At 49.9% G+C, this 25342-nt stretch overlaps 1 protein-coding gene across 7 annotated transcripts in view; it reads right to left on the bottom strand.

Annotated features, from left to right (window-relative positions):
- The window catches only part of SPTB (spectrin beta, erythrocytic), a 122506-nt gene that overhangs the window by 22628 nt on the left and 74536 nt on the right, over nt 1-25342 (bottom strand). For all 7 annotated transcript variants that reach the window (XM_025192004.1, XM_025192003.1, XM_014525772.2 and 4 more), the window contains 11 exons: nt 24238-24327; nt 22429-22707; nt 12717-12847; nt 11887-12091; nt 11075-11449; nt 9427-9671; nt 9111-9249; nt 7922-8006; nt 6710-6906; nt 6070-6179; nt 1437-1515 (listed from right to left, as the gene is read on the bottom strand). In XM_025192004.1, coding sequence (XP_025047789.1) covers nt 1437-1515; nt 6070-6179; nt 6710-6906; nt 7922-8006; nt 9111-9249; nt 9427-9671; nt 11075-11449; nt 11887-12091; nt 12717-12847; nt 22429-22707; nt 24238-24327 — 1935 coding nt within the window. The remainder of the gene's footprint in view (nt 1-1436; nt 1516-6069; nt 6180-6709; nt 6907-7921; nt 8007-9110; nt 9250-9426; nt 9672-11074; nt 11450-11886; nt 12092-12716; nt 12848-22428; nt 22708-24237; nt 24328-25342) is intronic.

Here is a 25342-nt window from a genome sequence, read left to right as displayed (position 1 = left end):
GGCTGAGTCAGGGTCAGACTGGCAGAGGTGTACCACGTAGCTATCTGCTTCACAGTACAAGGCTATTTGACTTGGAGCCCTGGTCCAATCCCTGCTTCTGCTTAAACAATCCTACACCCCAGCCCTCCCTTATGAGCCATACTCACCCACTGAAATCCTTTCTTCTGCTATCCCCCAGCTTTTCACTGGTGGACATAGTGGGCCAGAAAATGTGCTTCTAAGAGAGTGCAGCACCTTGAACATGCTTAGCTTCCTGTGGGGCTGGTAGTATGCAGGGCAAGGGATTGAAGGGTGCAAAATGCCTTCAAATCATCTCACAGATGTATATCTCTTCCCAGGGAGACAAATACCAAGTACCAGCAGAGGTAAGCAGAATGAGAGCCAGTGGCTGGGAATCAAAACCAAACAATATCAAATAAGGAACACAGCACAACCACTGACCAGCGGGGTTGATGAACCCTTAAAACACACACCCAGGAAGTACCAGGGTCTTTGACTCTCGATGCCTTCAAATCAAGACTGAATGTCTTCAGGAAGACAGACACATTGATGGCACTGGGTGACAAAGCAGCCTGCATTATCTGGGGATCTCAGGGTCTCCTCTGGCCTTCTACCTCATGAGTCTAAGCCTATGTCTACACTGTGGCAGCAGAGAGCTCAGTCATGTTGTGGAGGAAATAAGCCCAGCCCACCTACTTCCACACTGAGTCTGAAATGAGGTGGAGAGGATGGCCCCTGGGCACCTCAAGCCAGCACTCCTGAGCAGGCCAGGGACTCAGATTTTGAGCTCTGTTCCAGGAGCTCCCCCTACTGCCTCATTTTTAGTGAATGTGGGCAGTGGATGGAGTTTATTGTCTCAGTAGCAGACATATCCGAAGTGGGCAATTCATGCAATCTCTACTCCAGTTAGGCTACAGTAGACAAAGAAACCCTCTCCTAGTTGAGTGAGCCACAGCCCTGTCTGGTAGCTCAAACCGATGTATCTGAGGTACATATCAGCAATGGGCTCCGTAAAACAAATACGCACTCTATATCTTCTCTCGTTCGATGTTCCTGCTGGAGGAAAAGATGTCTTTCTTTTGGGGAGAAAAACAGCATGTTTGTATATTTGAGTGTGGGTACATGGTGTGGTGAATAGTACATTTTCCATAACATGAACATTTATTAACCTAACTAAAGAAACAATTCAATGGATAATTGTGCAGGTTACAAAAAAAATCCTCCCACCGACTGGGGAGGAGGAATTAACAGAGAGATGAGTAGATACAAAGCAAATGAGAAATTGCTGAGAAACAGGAGACTTTTGTCAAGAGGAAAACATTGGCACATTGTTAACATGTTTGTGCAGAGGGAGTGTTTGCAAAAGAGCATTTAAAAACTTGGGGAGAATTTGGCTGCCATGGTTCCAGGAAGGAAAACTAAAATGGGAAACTGACCAGTGATGGTTCCTCGCTAATAGTGGGAGAGGCATCTTGTAAAATTAACCCCATCCTGTTCTCTTCAGCTTGTTGAGACCTACAGAAAAAAAAAATCCTTTTAACAAGTACGTCATTGGCTTTGATGTAACGTAAGGTCAGCTGCCATGTCAGTGATTGATCCAGAACAACTAGACCAAACTATTTTGAATCTGTTGCTTTTCAGACTATGTATTTCTCACATTAGACAAGATGGCAATATCTTTTTCCAGATCCTGACTGCAGTAATGTAAATTGACAAGTGTAGTTGACTGATCACTTCCATCACAGTCCCAGTCCCAACACAACAAACTCAGCAAAGCTAAGCTCTGTATCCACACAATGCTTTAGTCGCATAGTCTCTGTTCTATCAACCACCTTACAAATTATTCAGTGTATAAACATTTATTTAGTGCCCTACTACCTCCCTTCACTGAGATTCAGCTACCTCTGGAATGGAACACAACAGCTCTTTAATCTAGTGATTCTCAGCCAGGGTGCTGTGCCACTCTGGTGCACTATGAGATCCTTTGAAGGGTACCACAAAGTGTGGGGCGGTAAGTGCAGGCTCAGGCTTATCCTTGCCCATGGGCAGATCCAAGATTTTGTACAACAGGGTGCAGGAACAGTGACCAGTGCTGCAGAGGTGGACATACCCCTGCTCCCAGCTCCCCCTGCATTAGGGCAGGTAGACCATGCTGTGGGAACAGCAGCCATGGATTTTTAAAAGTTCCTGAAGCAGGTAAGATTCCCCATCCTCTCACTACTCTCAGCACCCCTCCCTTCCCCTCCATGCTCAGCAGCAGTTCTCCTCCCCTTCCATTGCCTGCCTCCCCCCACTTCCACTGTCCCCAACTGCTCTGGGGTTAGTGGGAGCTCCAGAGCTGTCCTGCTCTAGCTGGCGTGTCCTTACTTCCTGAGCCTGCTTCTGGACTGATGGGGAACACCCAGGGGGGACGGGCAGGGAGGGAGAACCCATCTGCCACCACAGCTGTCCGCTCCAGACAGAAGTTAGCTCCACAAGCAGCTCAGATGGAGCAATGTAGGAGAAACTCTGGAGCTCCCCCTGCTCCCAAGGGAGCTAGAGACAGCTGTAGTCATAGGTAAGGGAGGAATGAGAGGTGAGGAGCAAGAACATGCCACTGAGCACAGAGGGGAAGGGAGGGGGAGCATTCTTACTTGATCTGAAGTCCCCAGCTGCTGCTCCTGCAGCATGCCACTGCACCCACTCTGGACCCATCCCTGTCCCTACCTGGCTGATTTCCCATCCCTACTGCCTGACCTCTCTGCAAGGAAGCAAGCACTGTAATATGTAAATTTATTTTTTGAAATTGGGTGCCATTCATTTCAAATGTGGAGGAGTGCCACAAGTCTGGTGACAGTTGTCTGGAGTCCAAAAAGGTTGAGAACCACTGCTTTCAGCAGTTCATTGTAAGACTCAAGGATACTTTAAAGAATACTTTTAAGCAGGGGTGGGCAACTATTTGGGCCTGAGGGCTACATAGGGAAGTTTTTACTGAGCTGTCATGGACTGGGTCAGGACCTCTTCCCACCCCCCCACACAACAACTTGCCAAAAGCTCCCTATGTGGGGTGGGGCTGTGGGCAGGCAGTTGGGTGCAGTGTTCAGGAGCAGGATGGGCAGGTGAGACTGGGATTGTGGGGCATGGTCACAGGGCAGTAACAGCGTAGGGCTGGGGCAGAGCCATGATCCACTGCCTGCACAGCCTTGTGACGGGCGCAGGTTCTGTGGGCAGGGGCACGCGGGGAGCAGATCACAGGTCTACCATGGCCCCAGTCCTGTGCTGTCACTGCCCATCACCTCTGCCTGGCCATGTGTCCTGCCCTTCTGGCTCCCGGACAGTCTCCACAGAGACCCTGGGACCATGGGGTTGTGACAGCACAGGACTGGGGCAAAGCTGTGATCTTCTCTCCACACATCCCTGCCCATCAAACCTGCACCCATTGCAGGGGCATGCGGGCAGCGGATTGGGGCTCTGCTCTGGGCCCCAGTCCCATGCTGTCAGGGTTTCCCCAAGTTGCCAGGGTTTCCTCGACCGCCCATCTCGCTCCCAGATGCCAGCCCATCTCACTCCCAGATGCCACCCCCTGCCTCCCTGTGGCCCCATCCCACCTGTCCGGCCACATGCCCTGCCTGTGGTCCTGCCCTCAGTGGTGGGTGTGGGGCAAATGGGCAGGGGTGCCTGGGCAGTGCGGCTGGGTCCAGTGGCTGCAGCAGCTGGAAGGAGCCGTTGCCTCTAGGGCTGTTGGGAAATGGAGTCTGGCCACTGTGCCACTCTAGCCCTGCTGCACACCCAGGGGCCATGGGACTGACCGCCCATGCCACGGCTGCCCCCTGTACCTGGGCCAGGTGGGACCAAGGGACCTGCCATGGGCCGGACAAAATCTCTTGGTGGTTCAGATCCAATCTGCAGGCTGTATATTTTGCCCACCCCTGCTTTAAAGATTTAAAAAAAAACTAATGGAGGATCTCTTCTGACATTAAAAGTGCCCTGGAAAGTGAGCCAGCACCATGCAATTATCCATGTTGGGTTTCAGCCAGGCCTGACACCTCCACCTGGTATTAACAAGCACCAGTGGGCAGCAGCACCGTTGTGCACAACTCCTAAAAGACAACGGCAGAGTTGTCAAAGGGAGCTGGGCATTCAACTTTGTTGAAAGCCAGTGGCAGCCCCCAACCCTTTTGGCTCCTTTTGGAAAGGGACAAAATAACCCCTTGCCATGGAGCATATCCCACAATTGTTGTACTAACATGCCCTCTAATGCCCAGGGGGGGAACTGCATCAGTAAGGACACTGGGCTTCCCTATGGACTAGTCACCATACCATGCTGCAGATGCTGGTCTTTCATCCACGTATCTTGAGTTTTCCTCTATCAAGAGGTCCCAAGGGTCTTTGGGCCTCACTCATTGTCATGACAAAGAAGGGACACATGGCCAGTGCTCAACACTATGCTACAGGGGCTGTCTTTACAGCAGTTCCACATGCTAGCTGTATTTGAGGCAGCCCAGGTAGGGTTACCATATGTCTGGGTTTTCCCGGACATGTCCTCTATTTGAGTCCTCCTATTGCCGCCTGGGCGGGTTTTTCAAATCTGAGCAAATGGCCGGGTTTTTGCTTTGCTCCGCTGGTGGGAGCAGGGAGAGGGGTGATTGTAGGCAGGGAGCTGCAGGCAGGTAAGTCTGGGTTGGGAGGCTGGGGCAGGACAGGGGGGCCGAAGTGGTTGCCTGCTCCCTCCAGCGGGGGAAGGGGGGGTGGAAGGGGCTTTTGAGAGCTGTGGCTGGGCTGTCAGCCAGGGCCTGTGCTTGCAGGGGCAGAGCGGCAAGGAGACGCTGGGGGGAGAGGGGGGAGTGTGGCAGGGAGGCTGTGGCAGGGTCTCCTGGCACAGTGCAGCAGCCCTTGCCCAGGGCGGGGGGTGCCACAAGCCTCCCCTCCTCTTTCCTCCAGCCCACTCGGGCCGGACTTGCTCTGAGCCACCTCGCTCCGGCCTGGTTGGGATGGGGGCATCTGAGGCCCCTCTGGCAGGGCTGGGGGGAGCAGGGGGCTGTGGGTCAGGAGTTAGGGGCACCGGCAGTGCTAGGGGGAGTAGCGGGCTACAGATCAGGAGTGAGGGGTACTGGCAGGGCTGGGGGGGAAGCAGGGGGCTGCTGGTCGGGAATGAGGGGAACCAGCTTGGCTCAGGGAGGTAGGGTACTGCAGTTTGGGAGTGAGGGGCACTGGCAGGGCTGGGGTCTGTAGGTAGAGAGTGAGGGACAGCAGCAAGACTGGTGGGGCTGCGGTTTGGGAGCGAGGGACAACAGAACGGGCAGGGGCGGGGCACTGCCATATCACTGTCCCCCCACAGTCATATTTCCCCACTCCCCCTTTTTTTGGCTGGAACTATTCACTGAATTTACTCTTTACTGAAAATAATTCTTTTGGCTCAAAAGGCTTTTTAAATATTGCTGTATATTTGTGGCTTAGGGAAAAGCCACAAAAGAACAGGCCAGTGACTTCTCATTTCATGCCTGTCTCAGTGATCAGCACTGAATGCTTTGGAGAAAGGCTGAAAGCAAAAATACATTTGTACAGAGTTACGATCAGCTCTCTGCTAGGCTGTTCATTGGGCTCCCCCTGCCCCTGGGGCAGTTGTGCCTCTCCAGGCAGGGACTAAACTCCAGTCTGTTTTCCCTATACCAGCCTTGTCTGCACCTGCATTCTGAAGCTCAAAGGTCAGGAAGCTGGATTTGCTGGCCATCCATGCAGCCTTGGACCTGGGGATGCTGCTTGCTGTTGAGGTTGGACAGTGGCAATCTTCTAAAGGGAATTTTGGATTCAATTTACAAACTGACTTTCTCTGCAAATGCCCTTCAGTAAGAAAAGCAGGCGCACCTGACCAGGTATCACTGCTGGGGCAGTGGAAGATGAAGGTGGAAGTGCACTGTGCCCCCCGCTGGATTGCTTCATTTGCCTTCTCTCCTAGGTCTGTCATGACTCCAGAGATCCACCTGCCCTGCAAATCTCTGCTTTGGGTGGAGCTTGCCAGAAAGGACTACTTGGGTGCAGAATGCCAGAAAGGAGTTATAGGACAGCAAATCACACAAATCCACAACTTACCTCACATCTCGCATAGCTTCAAAATCAAAATCAAAGGTGGGGTCCATGGACCAGGTCACTTTGCGGGGCGAAGGCTCCTCTTGGATCTTCCGTTTCTCAAGCAACTCCAGCTGGGAAAGGATTGGGCTTTTCAAAGGCTGCAGCGTGGCAAGGGGCAGACTGTACTTCCATCCAGTTCCTTTTTCTCCACACTTCTCAAGTGTGGAGAAAAAGGAATTGGATGGAAGTGGCCAGTAGGAGGTGTCTGAATACCAAGAAAGCGGTACTGGGAGGGACCACAAATGGGATGTACAAAAGGGAAAAGCTTAAGCTGAGTTCAGGGGAGAACCCCTTGGAATAAACATTCAAGGGAATGAGGAGACCCTGTCATTTGGAGGAGTGAAGGGAGCAAGGAATGACCCAGCTCTTAGCAGCAGTAGCAGATGTGAGCCCAGATTGCCACACTGAGCGTCTGCTCTTAGCAGTGCTCTCAGTCAATTGGAGGAGTGCCACGGGCCTTCCCCTGGCATGGTGCTGGCATGGGAGAAGCACACTATGTGTGAGCTCCAGATGCAGGGTCTCATACCCTCTGTTCCCTGGTTCCCTGTCTTAACCAGGACAACCCTCCTGGGCAGGGTGTGACATCACAAGATATGCCTACCGTTGTCAGCCTCTTCAGCGCAGCAGTGCGTTCGTCCCAGGTACCTGTGGATTTCTCAAAGGCCTTATGCCTTTTCAGCAGCCTCTCCACACTGTTCAGAGTCTGGCCATAGTCATCACTGACTAGGTAGCGCTCCTGAGAGATCAGCCAGTTCTCAACCGCTGACGCGTCCTTGGAAAACTGGCACGTTTCTAGCCCTGCCACAGAGAGAGCAAAGGGACCCCTTACACATGGGATGGGCAGAGAGCAGGACTTGCCCTCATGCCAGGACTGGCACTGACAGGGAGGGGTTGTTTCTGGGTTGCTCCTCAGTCGGGGGGGTAGGGAGGTGTTCTCATCACTCAGGAGCTGAGAGTGCTCCCCCACCCTCAGGGATTGCTCCCTCTTGGCCCGGTGAATGTTCCCTTCCATGTAGAGGGAGGCTCTAAGTCAAGCAGCAAATTTGCCTTTGGACAAGGCACTGCTAGTAAAGGAGCCTGCAGTCAAGGGATTTGGAAATATTCCTTCAGGGGCAAATCTCTACAGCTCAAGGTCCAAAAGGCAATAGGTGCCTGACCTGTGTCTTCTTCCTGGGCCTGGGCAAAGCCCCCACCCCCACCCCAACACCCCCTGAAGCTGCCAATCCTGTGCCTTTGGTGCCAAAGTCAGCTCCTGGTTAGCAATACTGAGAAAACACAAATTGATTGTCCTGTTGTGCTGGGGAGAGACCTGCCTATAACATACACTCAGGGCTGCAAGATCTGTCCCCATCCCAGATCGACCAGCTGGCAGGTGGGTGGAGCCAATACATAGCTGTGCCTCCCCTGCCCCTTGCTCTCTTTCCTGTTTATTGAACCCATGGTGGGGATGCAGGTGGAGTCCACTATGTGTGGGGCATCAGAGACTGGCCAGCTCTTGCATTAAGCAAAGAAGATTTGAGGGGGAGAGTTCACAAGAGCCAAAGCCAAAAAGAGAAAAAACGGGACAATCCAGCCCAAAAAACATCTGTGATGAGCCAGCTCTGGGTTGCAAGCACTGATGATCAGACAGAGGAATTCTCTACCATTACCAGCCATGGGATGGATTTCCTAGAGCTTTCTAACAAACCACTGGACTTTTGTAGGAGAGCTCTGTGTGCTAGAGATCTCTATTGCTCATCACTTGGAAGCCTGGACCACTGGGTGAAATCCCAGCAGACTCCTCTGCCTGCCTTCCACTCCACCCCACACTCACTTATACGAAGGAAGTCCCAGCGTTTGTCCCAGATTTCTACCATCTCCCTCCTCTTCTCTGTCAGCTGCATCAGCTTTTCTTTGACCTGAATGTGGAGGGAAGAGAGGAACATTATCTCCCATGCAAACAGTATCCTCCTGTTGCAGTGCCATCAAGTGCTCCCAGATCTAGGGCTAGAATGGGTCAGAAATGAAGTGGTTTTACCCCCAGGAAAGTCTTGGTCTATTTTTCATTTGAATTTTCCACAGAAAATTTTGATCCAAGAATCTTTGGATTCTGAAATGCCATCATGGTGGCTTCTAAGATCTGTATTCCAGGTGCATCATACTCCTGTTTTCTTCCCCATCTAGGCTCTTCAGTCAGACAGCATTTTCCACAAGGCACCAAGGGCTTGGAGAGGAGAGGTCGTTCTACATAGGCATGTTCATATTGCAGAAAAGGTGCTTAAGAGGGGATAGGATAGCAGTCTTCATAGCTGAAGGACTGCCATAAAGAAGAGGGAAAACACTTTCTCTCTCTGCTGCAGAGTAGGGCACAGCCCAATGGTTTGAAGTTGCTGCAAAGTAGGTTTAGATTGGATATCAGGAAAAACTTCACTGTTAGAATAGTGAAGCAATGGAATCAACTGCCTAGGGAAGTTGTGGACTCTCCATCACTGGAGGTTTTCAAGGCAAGGTTGGACAGGCATTGGTCAGGGATAAACTAGGCATAGCTATGCTTGTGTTCTATTGAGGATACTTCCCATGCTTCTGGACTTCACTGGTTGCCACATGGGGCCAGGAGGGAAGTTTTCCCCTCCTCCCGCTATGTGTCAGGGCCTTTTTTTAAGCCTTCCTCAGAAGCAGAGTGTTGGCTGATCCTGCCTCAGGCCGGGGGTTGGATAAGGTGACCTCTGAAGATCCCTTCCAGCCCTACTTCTCTATGATTCAAAGCCTTTGTGTGGCTTTGGTGCATTTTGGGAGCTGGGCAGCCCAGCCCATAAGTGAAAGAGGGCATGAGATACCTGAACTACATTGCTCAGAAAATATTCCCGTTATAGGGCATTGGCCATTTGGTAATTTGACAATTAGAATGTCAAACTTCTTGTCAAAAGGAGGTTTTTCGAAAAAAAAAATCATTTTCCATTAACACCCCCCCACAAAACTCTTTTGCAGAAAACCCTGGGTTAGCATTTGGTGGAAACTCTCACCTCAGCAGCTGAGTGGTGTCTGCCCTCCAGCAGTTTTTTCCCCGACTCAATGCACGTGGCAAAGCTCTCGTTCCTGGTGTCTATGTCAGACTTGATGCCCTGGTGATAGTTCATCAGCTGCTCCACAGATGAGACATCCCTGTAGGAGGAGAGATTGGAAGCAGGCAGAGCCATTAGCCAGCCTCTAAGAAGCGTCTTGTGATTTTATAAGATGGGAACAGAGGTGCCCCCTCAACATTGTGAAGGAACTGGTCTGTGTGAGGAAGGGGTAAATCAGGGTGGGCTGGGACCAGGGCTGCTCCCACGTATGGCCTACCTGGGCTTCTCCTGAGTCTTGATCTGCAGTATGATGTTTTGCATCCAGGACAAGAGGTCACAGACTTCACTGAAGAAGCGGAATTTCTCTACTGTGCTCACCAGCTGATCTTGTCGCCTCCTGCAGGCATCCCGGAGAGTGTCCAAAGCCTTCACCACGTCATGCTCCTGCTTATGAATGGCACTGGCTTTCTCCCCAGCATAAGCTGTCTGCAGTTGTGCTGCCACTCCCTGAAACTTCTGGACCTGTCACCACAAAATGGGAGATGGCATTGGGAAGCACATTCTGGAGGGAAGCCACAGTTTCTGTGGTCCATGCCTTTGGTTCCACTCAAGGCCTACGCCTATCTCCTGTGAGGCTGGCCTTTATCAACTATCTGAGTATGTGACCCACAGTAGAGGCAAGGTGGTCTGACAGTGACCAGCAATCTAGATCACTATCAGAGACAGATCCTTTTTTCCCCAGCAATCTAGACTGTTGTCAGAGACAGATTCTTTTAAGGGTGCTGTGGGGTGCCATACAATATTAGTACTGTTAGGTGTGCAAACACCTGCCCCTTATTCACAAGATAAACTGCAACAGAAGAATTACTCTAATAATTTTTCCATGGTCAAAAAACTAATGAAAGCTAAAAGTTGGCATTTTGAGGTGCCTTGATTGTAAAAAAGGTTGACAACTACTGGTCTACAGACAGGGATGAAAACCATGCCTACAGCACAGGAGGGATCCTGTCCGGGATAGTAGAGATGTTGAAAAGAGGCTGTGGCAGCCACCATGGGCACACAATGCAGCATAGGCTCCCAGGGCAATGCTACAGCTCTAAGAGATGTCATCAGGGATAGTGAGCAGGTGTGGGAAGTGGGGCTGCCTCCATGTGTAGGTTTAGGGAGATTGCTCCTGAACTTTGGTTCTGGTTTGGGTATTGGTGCTGCAGGCAGGTGCCTGGAAAAGGGCAAGGATTAGCAAAAGCTACAAGGATGAGTCAAAATCTAGGAACCAGACTTTGAGAGCACAATCCCTGCAATTTATCCAAGGCTGAATGGATGATTGATTAGTCTGTCAGGAGAGGAAGGATGTTGAGAGCAGAGAGCTCTTTACTGAAGCAGCACAAATCAGACTGAGGTCTAGCTATCAGGGACAGAAATTATCAGAGCTCACACTTCAGAATTCATGAGAATATTTGACAAGGAGGGATTTCAACATTGTACCAGAACATCCAGGGTTCCCACATAAAACCCACATGGATTCTCTTTCCAACAGATCTACACAAAGCAGTTCCAGGGTTAGAGTACTGTGCCTGGGTGAAGGTATAAACTATATCCTCTGCAGGGGATCAGAAAGGAGGAGCCCTTCTTTGGCCACCATAAGATTTGAGACCCAAATGCACCTTCTGCAGCACAGGACCATGTGGATTAGCACGGCAACTCCAGGGAATCCCCACAAAGCCAGGAGCATGCCCTGCCCTGCTCTCCCCCCATACTGCCAAGTGCTGGGGCAGGTGCTCCAGAGCAGCTTCTATTGTGATGGCAAAGCTGTGACCAACGTTCCCAGAAGCCCCTGCTTGTGGATGCACATGATGAGTTATCATCTGTGCCCTCCCAGGGAGGCTCTGATCCTGACCTCTGGGGTCCCTCTCCCAGAGCCCTACCTTCTCCTCCAGTGGGTGGAGGTCACGCTCAAAGGCTGTGTGCGTGTGATGGAAGGCCTCGGCTGTGCTGAAGTCCTGGCCCAGGTCCTCAGGCAGCTCCTTCTGTTTCTCCTGGATGAGGGCTAGGATCTCAGAGCCATCGCAGAAGTACTTGTGCAGGTTACAGGAGGTGGCCAGCAGCTGCATCCGGGTGTCAACAAGTTCCAGCAAGTCAGCCCAGCTCTCATTCAGACTGTCCTTCCACTCAGCAATGGTGGCTGCCTCTGAGTGACCAGCATCAATCAGCTCCTCGATGACCAGGTTCACCTTGTCTACTCGCTCCTGCCCCACATTGCCTGTCTCTAGCGCAAAGTCCCGGAACTTCTCCCTCAGCAGCTGTGAAGAAATGTCCCATCACAACAGGGACCTGCTCCTCCCCCCTGCACTGGGCTACCACCCCTCTCTATCATACAACCCCCCTTCCCCAGCAATGGTACCCCCCCATCCCACCGCTATCATACAACCCCCTCCCCAAAAACACTCCTTTCCCTCTCCAACAGGCTGCTATGCACCCTCCCCCTCCCAAGGAGTGTTACTCCCCCTGCTGTACATCCAAGCCCTGGCCATGGTGGCCCCTCTCCCTACCAGGCTGCATGCAGTTCTCTGGTTAGTAGATGAACTACCGTTACACAGCCACAGTACCCTGCAGTTGCGTGGTACAAGCCACAGAAACACAGGACAAGAGGCCCAGGCCAGCAAGGCCTTGTGTCTGGAGCCACCTTTGTCCTGGCTTGGATGTACCACACCCATGTCCACCAGGGCTGCCACCTTACCATGACATGGTCATAATCCTGTCCCATCTCCTGTGAGGAGGCCACAACATCCCGCTCAGCAATCCACTGCTCCAGGTCGTCCACCTCTCGCTTCAGATGGAATGAGCGATACATATTCTCCAGCTTGTGACGGCGCTCCTCAGCTGCCTCCTTCAGCCCCGCATATTTCTTGTCCACCTGCCCCTGAAGCCGGATGATCTGCTCCCTGCAACCATGAGAAGCCACAGCTCTTAATCAGTGTTCTCCTGTATTGGAGTCCACAGCACTTCCCTGGGAAGGCTGTATAGTGCAAGGCACTGGAGATACCTGAACATAAACAATACAGGCACCAGGCCATTGTCAGATCCCACTGATTTCAATGGTTAAGGCACCACTCAGAGTGAGCAGTCTGCTAATGCTTCGTTAAGTCTGGTTACACACAAGGTCACCCTACAAAGCAGTGACAGAACTTGGAAGAGAACTCAGGAAGTCAGCCAAACTTGTACTAGGTGGAGACAACATGGGTCTGATCCTGGCACAGGGTCCCAATCTGGCCCACAGACCAGCCCTGGGCCCCTCATCTGCCCCACGAGGCCAAAAGGCTGAGCACTCCTGCCTTAGCAGATAGGCTGCTAGTGGTATTTTCAAAAGCACCCAGGAGTCTATCATGCAGCTTTAGGTGCCTAACCCCTTTGGAATCAGGCCTCACATTTGCACAGGGGTGCTAAATGGAGGGGGATCTGTGCAATGAAGCAGCAACTAGGGAGGGCATTCCAACTCAGCAAGGCTCCTCCCCATGTCTCTGTGCCAGCAGGTTGATGCTGCTCCCACCCTCTTTGGTTCATACGCACCCCTCCGGGTGGCCAGTGGAGAGCAGCTCCTGGGCCCTGCCAGCCAGCTGCTTGATGTTTGTGCCATAGTCCTCAATGGAGCGCTGCCGGCGGAGGTGCCTTTTCAGCATCATCTGCTCATTCTCTTCATCCTGTAACCAGAACCAGGCCATCTCCATTTTGGGTGGAGTAAATCCAGGTGCCCATCACATCTGGCAGGGACTTGCCAGAGCTGGGGAGCACTTGGAACAACAGCCTCCTGTGCTGAATTAGTCCAAGGTGATTCCACACATTCAGGCAGTATGCAGGAAATTGGGGTTCGGTCCACTGGCTCCCAAACCGACTACTGTCATGTGTGGGCCCCCCGCCACTGTGTCATACTATAGGTAGTCCCACTTGGTCAATCTACTGCTCTCTCTAGGTGCATTCAGGTCAACCGCTGCAACAAGGAACCCATGCATATTACAGAGCTGGAGCAATCACCGTTGCCACATCTTGCTATAGTTTGGTGCTTTCATTAATCCCTAGCTCCAGGAGTCATGTAACTCAGGGAAGATTTAAGCTTTCAGTTTAAAAGAAGGAAGTTTTTAGCCCATGTAGCTGTGAAGGAAAACTGGAAAATGAGACCCAAGGAACTAGAAGGCTTTGAAAGAGACACAGCCTTTACTGGTTATTTTAAATCCCCTGATGTTTTAAAGCTAAACTCATGGATTTTTAGGGAGCCTTGCTAACAGCTAGGGCAAGCAGTGCTGACCCCCTGTTATTGCTCTTACAAACCAAGAACAAGAAATCCACATTCTGGAACCATAGGCAATAGCATCATATCTTCTAGCTCAGTGCTCAGCAACCTTTTCAGGCTGTAGACCAGAATGACCCAGCTCAGGTCAGAGGTGGGTGGACAAGTGGTTAGGCACTTAAGACTCAGCTTCTTCTGCCACTGCTACTGCTGCCCCCACCACTTCTCCCTCACAGCACAGGGAGCATGCGCTGCTCTCACTGCTCCCCACCATGGCATGGGAAAAGCCCCTGCCACCAATGCTGCCAAAGCTCCACATCTGCAGGCCAGATCTAATGGCTTTGCAGGATGGATTTGGTCCACAGTCCATGAGTTGCGAACTCCTGCTGTAGCAAACATCTAGAGTAGTCATCTAGCCATGAATCAGCCTAACCAGCTGGGCAGTAAGAATACAGTAGATGCAGCAGCTTAGGTAAACATGAATCTGCTTGATTTAATGACAGGATCTGGCTTGGAAGGTACTAACCAAAATCTCCCAGGTCGGAGGGAGGCCATGGGTGAAGTTATCACCCCTGCAATTAAAGACCAGAAAAATATAAAGGGGCTCGGCAGCCTTGCATATTACTCAGAGGATTCATGTGACGCAGGCAACACAGAGAACAGCTGGGAAGCTGCCTTTTGAAGAACCCCTTAACATGTCCTGCTAAAGGGGTCATATGCAGGTGGGGCTTTGGGCATGGCCACAGTATGCAGGGATCTTGAGGTATAAAGCAGCCTGTCAGGCTTTAACTTAGGTGCCCCACCCCAGCTCTAACTTACCAGGAGGCCTCTCTAGACTAGGAACAGGAAGGAAGAAAGATGGCTCAAAGCCACTTTAGCTTGTGCTCCTCCTGCACTGTGCATTCAGTGCCAGTAGTCCTATGGTAAGAGCCAGCAATGGGAGTAAGAGGCTACTTTTTCCTTATCTTGGATGCCAATTTGTGTAGTAAAACAACCCAGCTAATCAGTAGAAGTACATTCCAGATTGGAAAGACAAGCGTCACAGTGCTGCCACAATTCTACCTAAGGCTCACAATAATTTGGCCCTGTTCTTCAAGACTCAGTGCCTGAAGTCATGTGATTATGAAAGACTTTTAGCTCTCATGGCTATGGAATCAAGCTATGAAAGGTGACCCTTTAAAGGGTCAGAAACTAGAAGCAGAAGAACCAAGCATGACTTCAAGGAGAGGTTGGAAGAACTGGGATTACTTAGCCTGCAGAAGAGAAGACTGAGGAGGGATTTCATAGATATTAGGGCTGGAAGGGACCTTGCAAGATCATTGGGTCAAGCTCCCTGCCCAAGGGGCAGGAAGTCAGCTGGGGTCAAATGATCCCAGCAAGGCAGACATCCAAGTGTTTCTTGAAAGTGTCTGGAGTAGGTGCTTGCACCACTTCTGGGGGAGAAATCTATTTCAGGCTTTGGGGACATGGACAGTAAAGTTTTTTCTTATGTCCAGCCTAAAACAGTATTCTCAGAGTTTGTGACCATTAGACCTCGTCTTTCCTCGGGGTGCCCTGGTGAACAGACATTCTTCCAGTCCCTGATGCACACCCCTTATATACTTATGGACAGCCACCAAACCCCCCATGAGTTTTCACTTCTCCAGGCTAAAGAGTACCATGCCTCTCAGCCTCACCTCATAAGGCCTGTTCTCATCCTCTAATCATGCGCATGGCTCTCCTCTGGACTCTAGAAAGGATGTGGAGAATCTTGAGAAAGTGCAGAGCCCAGAACGGGACACAGTATTCCAGTTGTGACCTCACCAGGGCTGAGTAAAGCAGGAGCATGACTTCTGTGTCTTGCTTGAGATGCATTGGTAGATGCAAGCCAGGGTTTTGTTTATTTTGCCGGCTGCAGCATTGCATTGGTGGCTCATGTTCATCTTGTGGTCAATCATGACCCCCAGGTCTCTTTAAGTTGTGGTGCTAGTGAGTGTAGCAATGCCAAGCCTATAAGTATGATGTGGATTCCCACTGCCAAGGTGGAGCACCTTGCATTTCTCCATGTTGAATGCCATCGGGTTTTGATCTGCCCACCTCATAAGCCTATCCAGGTTGGCCTGAATCATCAGCCTATCCTGTAGTGTGACCACACTTCCCCATAATTTGGTGCCATCAGTGAATTTAGCCACTCCACTTCTGATACCTGAATTCAGATAGTTTATAAATATATTAAAAAGAGTACTAGTCCAAGTACAGAGCCCTGGGGGATATCACTGGTTACCGTGCGCCATTTAATAACAGTCTTCAAAGCCATTAAGGATGGTTGAAAATGGGATGGTGATAGACTGTTCTCTGAGGCTGCAGGGGACATGATAAGGAATAACCAATCTGAAACTGCTGCAAGAATAATTTAGACTGATTATTAGGAAAAATTTTGTCAAGGTGAGAGTGGTTCAGGACCAGAACAGGCTGCTTAGAGAAGCTGTGAAAGCTCCATCCTTGAAAACTTTTAAAAGAAGGTTAGCAAATACTTGTCTGGGATGGTTTAGTTGGGGATGATCCTGCCTTAAGCAAGAGGCTTTGCTAGATATGACCTCATAAGGTCCATTTCAGCGCTACTCTTCTATGAATTGACTTTATTTTTTTTTAATCATAATTTTTAAGCCTGGCTTTTGAGCACTTGGAGATGGTAATACTGATGTCAGTCCTCTCTGAGGATTGCCACCTTGTAGTGGTGGAAAGGCTTGTGTGTTCCAGTGATCCTCAGAGGAAGGCCATCGCGAGCTTCATGCTCCTAGTAGCTCCATGGTAGCAAGGTTGAGGGAGACGTTCCTGACTAAGAGCGATCCAAGAAGATCTCAATGGCGGACCAGGCAGAAGAAAAGTGTAACCCCCTTTTCAGTGGCTGTGAAGACGGATGAAGGCTGCAGCAGATCAAGGGTCTCCAATCATCTTGGATTCCATGCAACTGGATGTAGATCCCTGTCTGGCAAGGACCGTGCATTTGTTGGCACGCAACAACATCCTCATGTTAAAAGAAGTCATGCACAGGCATCTTCCTTATGGGAATTATACATCTTCTCTGCACAACAGAAAAGTCCTACAGCAATTGGCGAGTGGAGACGGGGACAGGACTGTGAGATCTGGAAGTTACTAGTCATGGACCAGCACATAGGCGGTGGGTGTTTGCTTCAGTCGTCTTGTTCAAGGACAGAGGCAGTAAGAGCAGTTCAGCAGCTGCACCCACAGCTGCGTAGTCCGATTAAGGATCCACTCTGTTCACCCCACATGAGGTGGGGGCTATGTTTCTAGTCTGTCTCGATCAGTTCCTGACTGGATAACAAGATCCAGTGGGATCACCTCTATGCGGTCATAAAGAAACAAAAATGATTTTCAGAACCTGGGATGTACAAACCTTAATGGACTACACAAATAATGATTGCCCCAAATGAGGGACAGCAATCATTTCTTATGACCTGAAGAAGTTCAACCTCAACATTGCTGTCCTATCTGAAAATCAACGTGCTGGAGAAGGTCATCTGAAAGAAGACGACGGAAGATACATCTTCTTGAGAGGGAGAGCAGAAGAAAAGCCACAGACACATGGAGTTGGTTTTGTCATCAAAAACAAACTTGTGAACCAACTCTTAGAATTCCCAATTGGCATTAACGAACACCTCAGGGGTGACCATCAGTATCTGGGGGAACATTTGTTCACCAGAGAGCCCCAAGGGAGATGACGAGGTCGAACGGTTACAAACTATTGCAAGACCGTTTCAGTCTGGAAAAAAGGAAGAATTTGTTTACTACCCGAGCCCCTAAGGACTGGAATAGCCTGCCATCGGAGGTGGTTCAAGCACCTACATTGAACACCTTCAAGAGTAAATTGGATGCTTATCTTGCTGGGATCCTATGACCCCAGCTGACTTCCTGCCCTTCGGGCGGGGGGCTGGACTCGATGATCTTCCAAGGTCCCTAATGTCTATGAAATCATGACCGTCTGTCTGAAACTTGCCAATAACCAACAGGTGACAATTGTGAGTGCATATGCCTCAACTCTCGATGCTGATGAGATCACGAAGGAGAACTTCTACTCACAGCTTGATGCCATCCTCCCAAATATCCCAAAGGAAGACAAGGTCATCTTTCTTGGAGATTTTAATGCCAGAGTGGGAAGACTCTCAAAACTTTGGAATGGTACTATCAGAAAAGAAGGCATTGGAAATTCAAATGCTAACGGGATCCTTCTCCTGACGAAGTGCACAAAACACGGACTTGTCATCACAAATACCCTGTTCCGTCAAAAGAACAAGTTCAAGATGTCCTGGAAACACCCTAGATCGAAACACTGGCATTTGATCAACTATGTGATTGTTTGGACTCACGATCGCCAGGATGTCCTGATTACGAGAGTCATGACTAGTGCTGATGATTGATGGACTGACCACCGCCTCATCCATTTCTGCATGTCCATCAGGATTGCTCCTAAACAAAAAATGCGAAGCAGATCAGGCGCAAGTTACACATTGAGTGCTTGAAGGATCCACTCAAGCAGAGAGAATTCCAGCAACTCCTGAATGAAACACTACCAATAGAGCACCCAGAAGGAGTTGAGAAGCACTGGACGGGACTCAAAACAGCTGTTCTCTCATCCTGTGAAAATACCATAGGATACAAGACCAGGAAACATCAAGACTGGTTTGATGAAAATGACACCGAAATTCAAGGTCTCATTGACAGGAAACGGAAAGCTTTCTGTGCCTGGGAGGATGATGCCAACTCTGCCATCAAGAAAAATGCACATCAACAAACAAAATCAGAGGTGCAAAATCAGAGGTGCAGAGGAGAACACAAAAACTGAAGAATGAGTGGTAGATTCAGAAATCAAAAGAAATCCAAGATTTTGCCCTCATCTGTGACCGTCATGGCTTCTCCAGTGCTACCAAAGCTGTCTACGGCCCTAGCACTCAAGGCCTTAATCCTTTAAGATCAAAGGACTGAGCAACACTCCTGAAAGACAGTGAATCCATAAATGCTGGCTGGAAAAAACATCTCCAGGACCTTCTGAATCGTGACTCAACTGTTGATGAAGATAAAAATCAACAACTTTCTGCAAAAAGCAGTCAAAGACCTCGGTTTCCCACCTACCCTGGCAGAGGTCAGGAGTGCCATTGGGAAAGCAAAGAATAACAAGGCATCCAGTGTTAATGGAATACCTGAAGAGATTTTCATAGGAGGAGGAAAACAACTTACATATCAGCTTCATGTCCTCATCCTTAAAATCAAGCAAGGAAGAAATCCTAGCTGAACTAAGGGATGCTTTGATTGTTACTATGTTCAAGAAGGGGGACAGAGCTGATTGTGGAAACTACTGAGGCACCTCATTGTTGGCCACTCCTGGGAAAGTCATTGCCCATATCCTCGCTAACCACCTTCTCCCACTTACAGAAGAAATTTTTCCAGCATCTCAAAGTGGCTTCGGAACATTTTGAGGAACATGATTTTTACAGCACGTCAAATCCAGAAGTGTTGTGAGCAAAATCGATCTCTCTATTTGGCCTTCATCAACCTCTCTAAAGCCTTTGATTCTGTAAACCACAAATCCCTATGGAATATCCTGTCCAAAATTGGCTGCCCAAACAAGTTCATCAGTGTTCTGAGACTTCTCCACAACAATATGCCAGCAACGGTTCTCAGCAACGGGAATCAAACAGAACCATATAAAGGTAAAAACTGGAGTGAAGCAAGGTTGTGTAATCACTACAACTTTGTTTTCCATCTTCATCTCCACCATAGTGCACCTCGTCGACAGCTCCCACCTGGAAATGAAATTGTGTATAGGACGGACAGAAGACTCTTCAACCTTGACAGACTCAAGTCCAAAACAAAGACGACAACAACCCCCATAATGGAGCTCCAGTATGCGGCTGACAATGCTGTCATTGCTCAAATCTGAAACGGACCTCCAAACCATTCTTAATATATTCTTGGAAGTCTACAAGAGTACAGGCAGTCCTCAGACTTACAACAAACCCGGTTCCTGAAAACCGTGTCTTAAGTCAAAATGTTGCAACTCGAAACCAATTTTCCCATAGGAAACAATGTTATAAATGGGGGACTGGTTCTTGAACCAAGGCCTGATACCCTATTTTCATCAAAAATAACCCAAAATTTTGTACAGTACTTAATCAATTATATAAAATAAACAATTGTAACTATATTACTCGTCTATATGCATTTATTTATGTATTTATATTGTAAATAGCAAACATTTATTTGGAAGGACTTCTTTGAGGTGACTTTACTGGACTTTTTGAAGGGCTCTTGGCTGGAGTCTTCTCAGGAGTCTTGGCTGCAGGTTTTTCTGGAGTTTTGTCTGCTTTCTTAAAAGAAAATGTCCAGGGAGCTTCCTAAAGAAGCTGCCCCACAAATGCCTCCCAGAGGAGCAGCACCCTGCTTCTCCAGCCACATGCCCAGAAGGGCATGGGGGGGGTGCCATGTGCCCTCAGGTTTGCCCCGACCGCAGCCTGCCCCGATCAGATCTGGGGCCACAAGTTCCCCCCTGCCCCATGACAAGTGGTAGGAGCTGCCAGACAAACCACGGCTTCTCCCGCAGCCACCAGGCTCCGCCTGCTTCTCCCTAGCACTGGCAGCCAGGGGAGCAGCTGGACAAGCCTTGGGAGAAGCCGCGGCTGCCTGGCTGCTATCCTGGCTGCCCTTGCCAGGGCGAGGAAGGTGGAGCTGGGCAGCCATGGCTTCTCCCATGGCTTGTTCGGCTCTGCCTGCCTTTCCCCTGCAGGGGCAGCCAGGGGAGCAGCCTGACAAGTCATGGCTTCTCCCACTGTCCATAGCCCCCATTTGCAGAACCTGGTGCAGCCCCGGCTGGGCAGCGTTTGCCCCAGCCTGTCCCAGCCCCAGCCCCTCCCTCACCGGAGGGGCCCTGATCTGTCCCCCCACATCCCTTCCCTTCTTCCTCCCCTTTCACTGACAGACCCATCTCTGGCATGCAGCATCATAAAGTTGGAACCCTGTGTGTCAACTTACAAATGTCAGAACTGCGGTTCGTCGGAATTCAAACCGTCATAAGTCGAGGACTGCCTGTACTGGCCTAACTCTAAACATCAGGAAAACACAAGTCCTTTACCAACCTGCTCCAAGTGGAGAAACAACACCCCCACTCCATTCAACTCAACGGAGAATTGCTGGAGAATATGAATCCCTTTGCCTATCTTGGAAGCCATCTTTCATCATAGTCTATGAAACTATCAAAGGTAGACATTGACGCGGAAATTCAAGCAGTGTAGTAATGTGAGAGCGCAGCCTTTGGACATCTGAGTAAGACAGTCTTCTTAAATCATGATGTCCTTGCTGAAATGAAATCCTTGGTATATCGAGCCATTGTCATTCCAACTCTGCTGTGTAGCTCAGAAACCTGGACCACATACAGAAGACATCTCAAGAGCTTGGAAAAAATACCACCAACGGTGCCTTCACAAGATCCTTCAGATTAGCTGGGAGGATAGATGCACAAACATCAGCATCTTGGCCAAAGCAAATTCTAACAGCATTGAGGCCATGATCCTCCAAAACTAACTTCGCTGGACAGGTCATATTGTTCGCATGCCTGACTCCCGCCTTCCAAAGAAAATCTTTTTCTCACAGACGAAAGAAGGTCAGCAAAGTACTAGAGGGCAAAGAAAGCACTTCAAAGACACCCTGAAGGCAAATCTGAAGAAGTGTAACATTGACATCAACATCTGGGAGACCTTTGCTCAGGACCGACCAAAATGAAGGAAGACTCTTTGGGAGGGACCTCAACACTTTGAAACAGCTCATCAACAGGCAGAAGAGGAAAAGAGGAACAGGCAAAAAGAACATCAGAACATGTAACGCAGCAACACAGTGCCCATCCCTCCTGGAAATACCTGTCCTCACTGCAACAAGACATGTGGATCCAGAATTGGGCCATGGAGCCACCTGCATACTCACTATTAAGATCCTTGGAAGACAATCTTACTCATTTGCGAGTGATCGTCCATCATCACTGATGTCACTGCTGTTTTAGATATTCCAAAAAGCAAGACATGTACATTGCTGAAATGAGGAAGTTGATAAGCATACAACAGCAAGCCCATCCCAAGGGCAAGTTTACATTACTGGAGGGAAAGGCCTAAGAAGGCACTGATGAGTGAACACAGCTGGCTGTCAGCACACCCAAGTCATAGGGAAAGTGAACAATAGGCCCCTGCCATAGAGACTGAGGGAACTGCTTTGCTAAGGTATTCTGAGTAAGCATGTTACTCAGTGGCATCTTCAGCCAAACACAGCAAGAGCACACAGGCTTTTAAAATGCAAGAGGCAGCCTATGACTGCTGAGGCGTGGGAGATGCAACTGGGATTCAAAGGACAACACTGGGCAATTAAGCAGGTATTTGCAAACAACACAGCAGTGCATGAACCGGTGACAGGGCCACAAGCATGAAATAGATTGTGTCACTGCAAGGTAAGGGTAAGACATGCTCCGGCTACCCTGCATCTGTGCCATGCCTGGGCATCCAGCATGGACTCTGAGTGGGGTGTGAACTGGTTGAACAGGTCAGGAGTGGGCCACAGGGGCTGAGCACATGGTCAAGAAGCATGCTCCAGACTGACAGCCTGAGATAGTACAGGGGTGTTGGTTGTAGCTGTGTTGGTCTAAGGACATAGGCAGACAAGGTTCGGTTTTATTATACAACTTAGTTGGTCTAATAAAAGATATCACATTTACCCAAAGACCCTTGTCTGAGTCGATACAGGGCACATGTCCAAGGCTACTATGAGGCAGCTGAATAGCTGCCTGTCTGTGATTTGGTACCTGTGAAGCAGGACCCATTGGTGGAGTCTGGTTCATGGACATGACATGGAGGCAACAGAGCAGGGACACTGCCTAAATGTCTTCCACTCCACACCTCCACCCTCCCACTGTATCTGCTTCCCCAAGGGTACCAGTTGGGGAAGTTTTCCTGGAGTTCTCACCTTCAGCTTTTCATCAGCAATCATGTAGAGCTCCTGTTCACTAATCCAGGCCTCAGCTTCACCAGCGTCAAGGTAGTATTGCTGGGCCTCACTGGCCTCCTGCAAACGCTTCTGCCTGTTCCTTGTTTCTTCCTGCAGACTGGCCCACAGCTCCCGCAGCACATGCACCCGCTCTTCAATGTCACTGCAGTCCCCAACAGTGTCTGCCACCATATTCTCGCCTTGGCAGAGAACATCTTCAATCCGTGGGGCGTGGCCCATGATCTCCTTTGCCAGGGTCTAATGAGGGGGAAGAGAGATGATTATGACTCAGAAATTCAGTCCATACTCCCAACCAGCCCTCACTGCTTCCCAGCAAAGGCTGTATTTCTACAAGAAGGTCAGCAGATGTGATTGCAGACCTCTGCAAAATGGCTGTAAGCTGTACATGTGTGTTCAAGTCACTGCATTGCCAGGTGACTGCCCTGGTGAACATGCACAGCCAACACTGTATGTCTATAAGGAAACCTGGCCACAAACATTGTAAATTTACTTCAAACTAAGGATAACTGCAGCACCAAGACCCTATAAATAGCATAACTAAGGGCAATGGGAAGATATAGTCTTGGCCTATCAGTGTGTCCAGGCAGTGAACCCCAACATGAGGGACAAATTGGCTGGGAAGCCACCAAGCACACAGACACTGAGGGGGTCAGACAGCAGCATAACATGGGGTAAGCAAGCGGGGTAATGTACCCCAGGCGCTATTTAAGGAAAGGGGCACTAGAAGGACAAGGAGGGGCCTCACCCTGCCTGCCTTGCTCTGCCTGCACTTTCCAGCTGCAGGAAGCAGATGGGGCAGACAATGTATGTCACAGAACAAAAGGCAAATCTGAGAATCGTAGTTTTGTCGAGTGACAGTGGACATGGTCTTCAGGTGGTAATAAATAGGGTGAATGTTTCCCCACAGCAGCAGCAAACTCTATTGCCACTCTAGAGAACTACGATTCCCTTGCATTCCATGATGCTGCCCAGCTGTTGTTCCTGTGCCCTGCAAGCCAGAAGGTACCAGGGCAGGAGTGGGGGAATGGTGAGAGAGGACTGCCCCAGGTGCATTTTTTCCATGCTATGCCTCTATGTTATGCCCCTTTTCCATGAGAGAAGAGATGAGACATGTGATATCCAGCACTGTCTGCTTCTACTGTCCATGGATCTGGGTGCTCACTAGCCTTCAGGGACCCTAATGAGGTCTACAATCCTACGCATACACGGAAGGAGGTGTCAAGCCACTTCTTCCCTCTGCTGGCAACTTGCATTTGTTGGGGGACAGGCTCACCCCAAGGAAAGGATGGGAGACAGGCAGAACTTTGGAAACTGAAGGAGTCCTTGTGCTGCAATGGGTCATGGTCAATTTGTGATGAGAAGCTGCAGCTACAGGATGGTTGTGGGGTTAGGCAGGTCATGGCCACTCTGCCATCATTCCATGACTTTCCTTGACCTCATTTGGACAGTGGATGTCCCATGATGTGTAAGAAATCTAACGCTCAATTTAATATTAATTTTTAATGGGAATGATGTGACTAAGTCCTTTGGCCCATTTTGAAAGCCTTAGTCCATGCAGCTGAATGTTACTGCACAGATGAGTCTCAGGGGAGGCTTAAGTACCAGTTTATAGCCACTGCCTAAGTGTGCAGCCCCTCAGACACCTGCAAACTTTTCAAGAGTTGTGGCCTCTGGTACAGTTTAACCCAGGTCCACTCGGCCTCGTGATGCCCATGAGCCAGCTTTGATCCTGATGATGAAGCAAGAACCTGCAAGGCATGGACTCACCTGATTCTTCTTCATAAGGAGTTGCACAGTCTGCAGGTTGGTGCCATGGTCAGTGGATTTTGCCAGGGGGAGCCTCTCCTGTACCCAGAGCTAAAAAGCAAAAGCAGAGAATAGGTAGCTGACGGAACTATCAAAGTAGCCTGGGACCCACCACTCTGGCCACAGAACAACTTGTAGATGCCAAACATTTTTGTTTAAACAGAACACAAGCCTTTCCCACCCTGCTTTGGAGGTCTGACCCAACAGGGCCACCCCTATCAGAGGATCCCATAAATTGCAGCTCCCTGAGCCCTCTGTCCATGGAACAGCTATTTGAAGGGAGATAATTCCTGCTCCCCAACTGCTGGTCTGGGCCACCCCCAATTCACCCCTTCTGCTGCTGAACAGCACTCAAAGATTGTGACTTGCATAGATTTCATTTCATAGACATTAGGGCTGGAAGGGACCTCGGAAGATCATCGAGTCCAGCCCCCTGCCCAAAGGGCAGGAAGTCAGCTGGGGTCATAGGATCCTAGCAAGATAAGCATCCAGTTTGCTCTTGAAGGTGTTCAATGTAGGCACTTGAACCACCTCCGGTGGCAGGCTGTTCCAGACCTTGGGGGCTCGGACAGTAAAGAAATTCTTCCTTACATCCAGCCTGAAACGGTCTTGTAGTAGTTTATGAGCATTCGACCTAGTCGTCATCCCTTGGGGCGCTCTGGTGAACAAACGTTCCCCCAGATACTGGTGGTCACCCCTGATAAACTTATAGGTGGCCATCAGATCACCCCTGAGCCTGTGCTGTTCCAGGCTAAAGAGCCCCAGGGCTCTCAGCCTGTCATCGTAGGGTCTGCTTCCCTGACCTCTGATCATGTGCATGGCTCTTCTCTGGACTCTCTCAAGCTTCTCCACGTCCTTTTTGAATTGTGGAGCCCAAAACTGGATGCAGTACTCCAGCTGCGGCCTCACTAAGGCTGAGTACAAGGGGAGAATGACATCCCGGGATTTGCTTGAGAAGCATCTATGGATGCAAGCCAGCGTTTTGGTCGCTTTACTAGCTGCAGCATCGCATTGCAGGCTCATGTTCATCTTGTGGTCAATGATGACCCCCAAGTCTCTTTCTTCC

The sequence above is a fragment of the Alligator sinensis genome, unplaced genomic scaffold (assembly GCF_000455745.1).
Source record: "Alligator sinensis unplaced genomic scaffold, ASM45574v1 scaffold155_1, whole genome shotgun sequence".
Classification (NCBI taxonomy): Eukaryota; Metazoa; Chordata; order Crocodylia; family Alligatoridae; genus Alligator; species Alligator sinensis.
The sequence above is the reverse complement of the archived record's forward strand: the minus strand, read 5'-3'. Positions and strand labels throughout refer to the sequence as shown.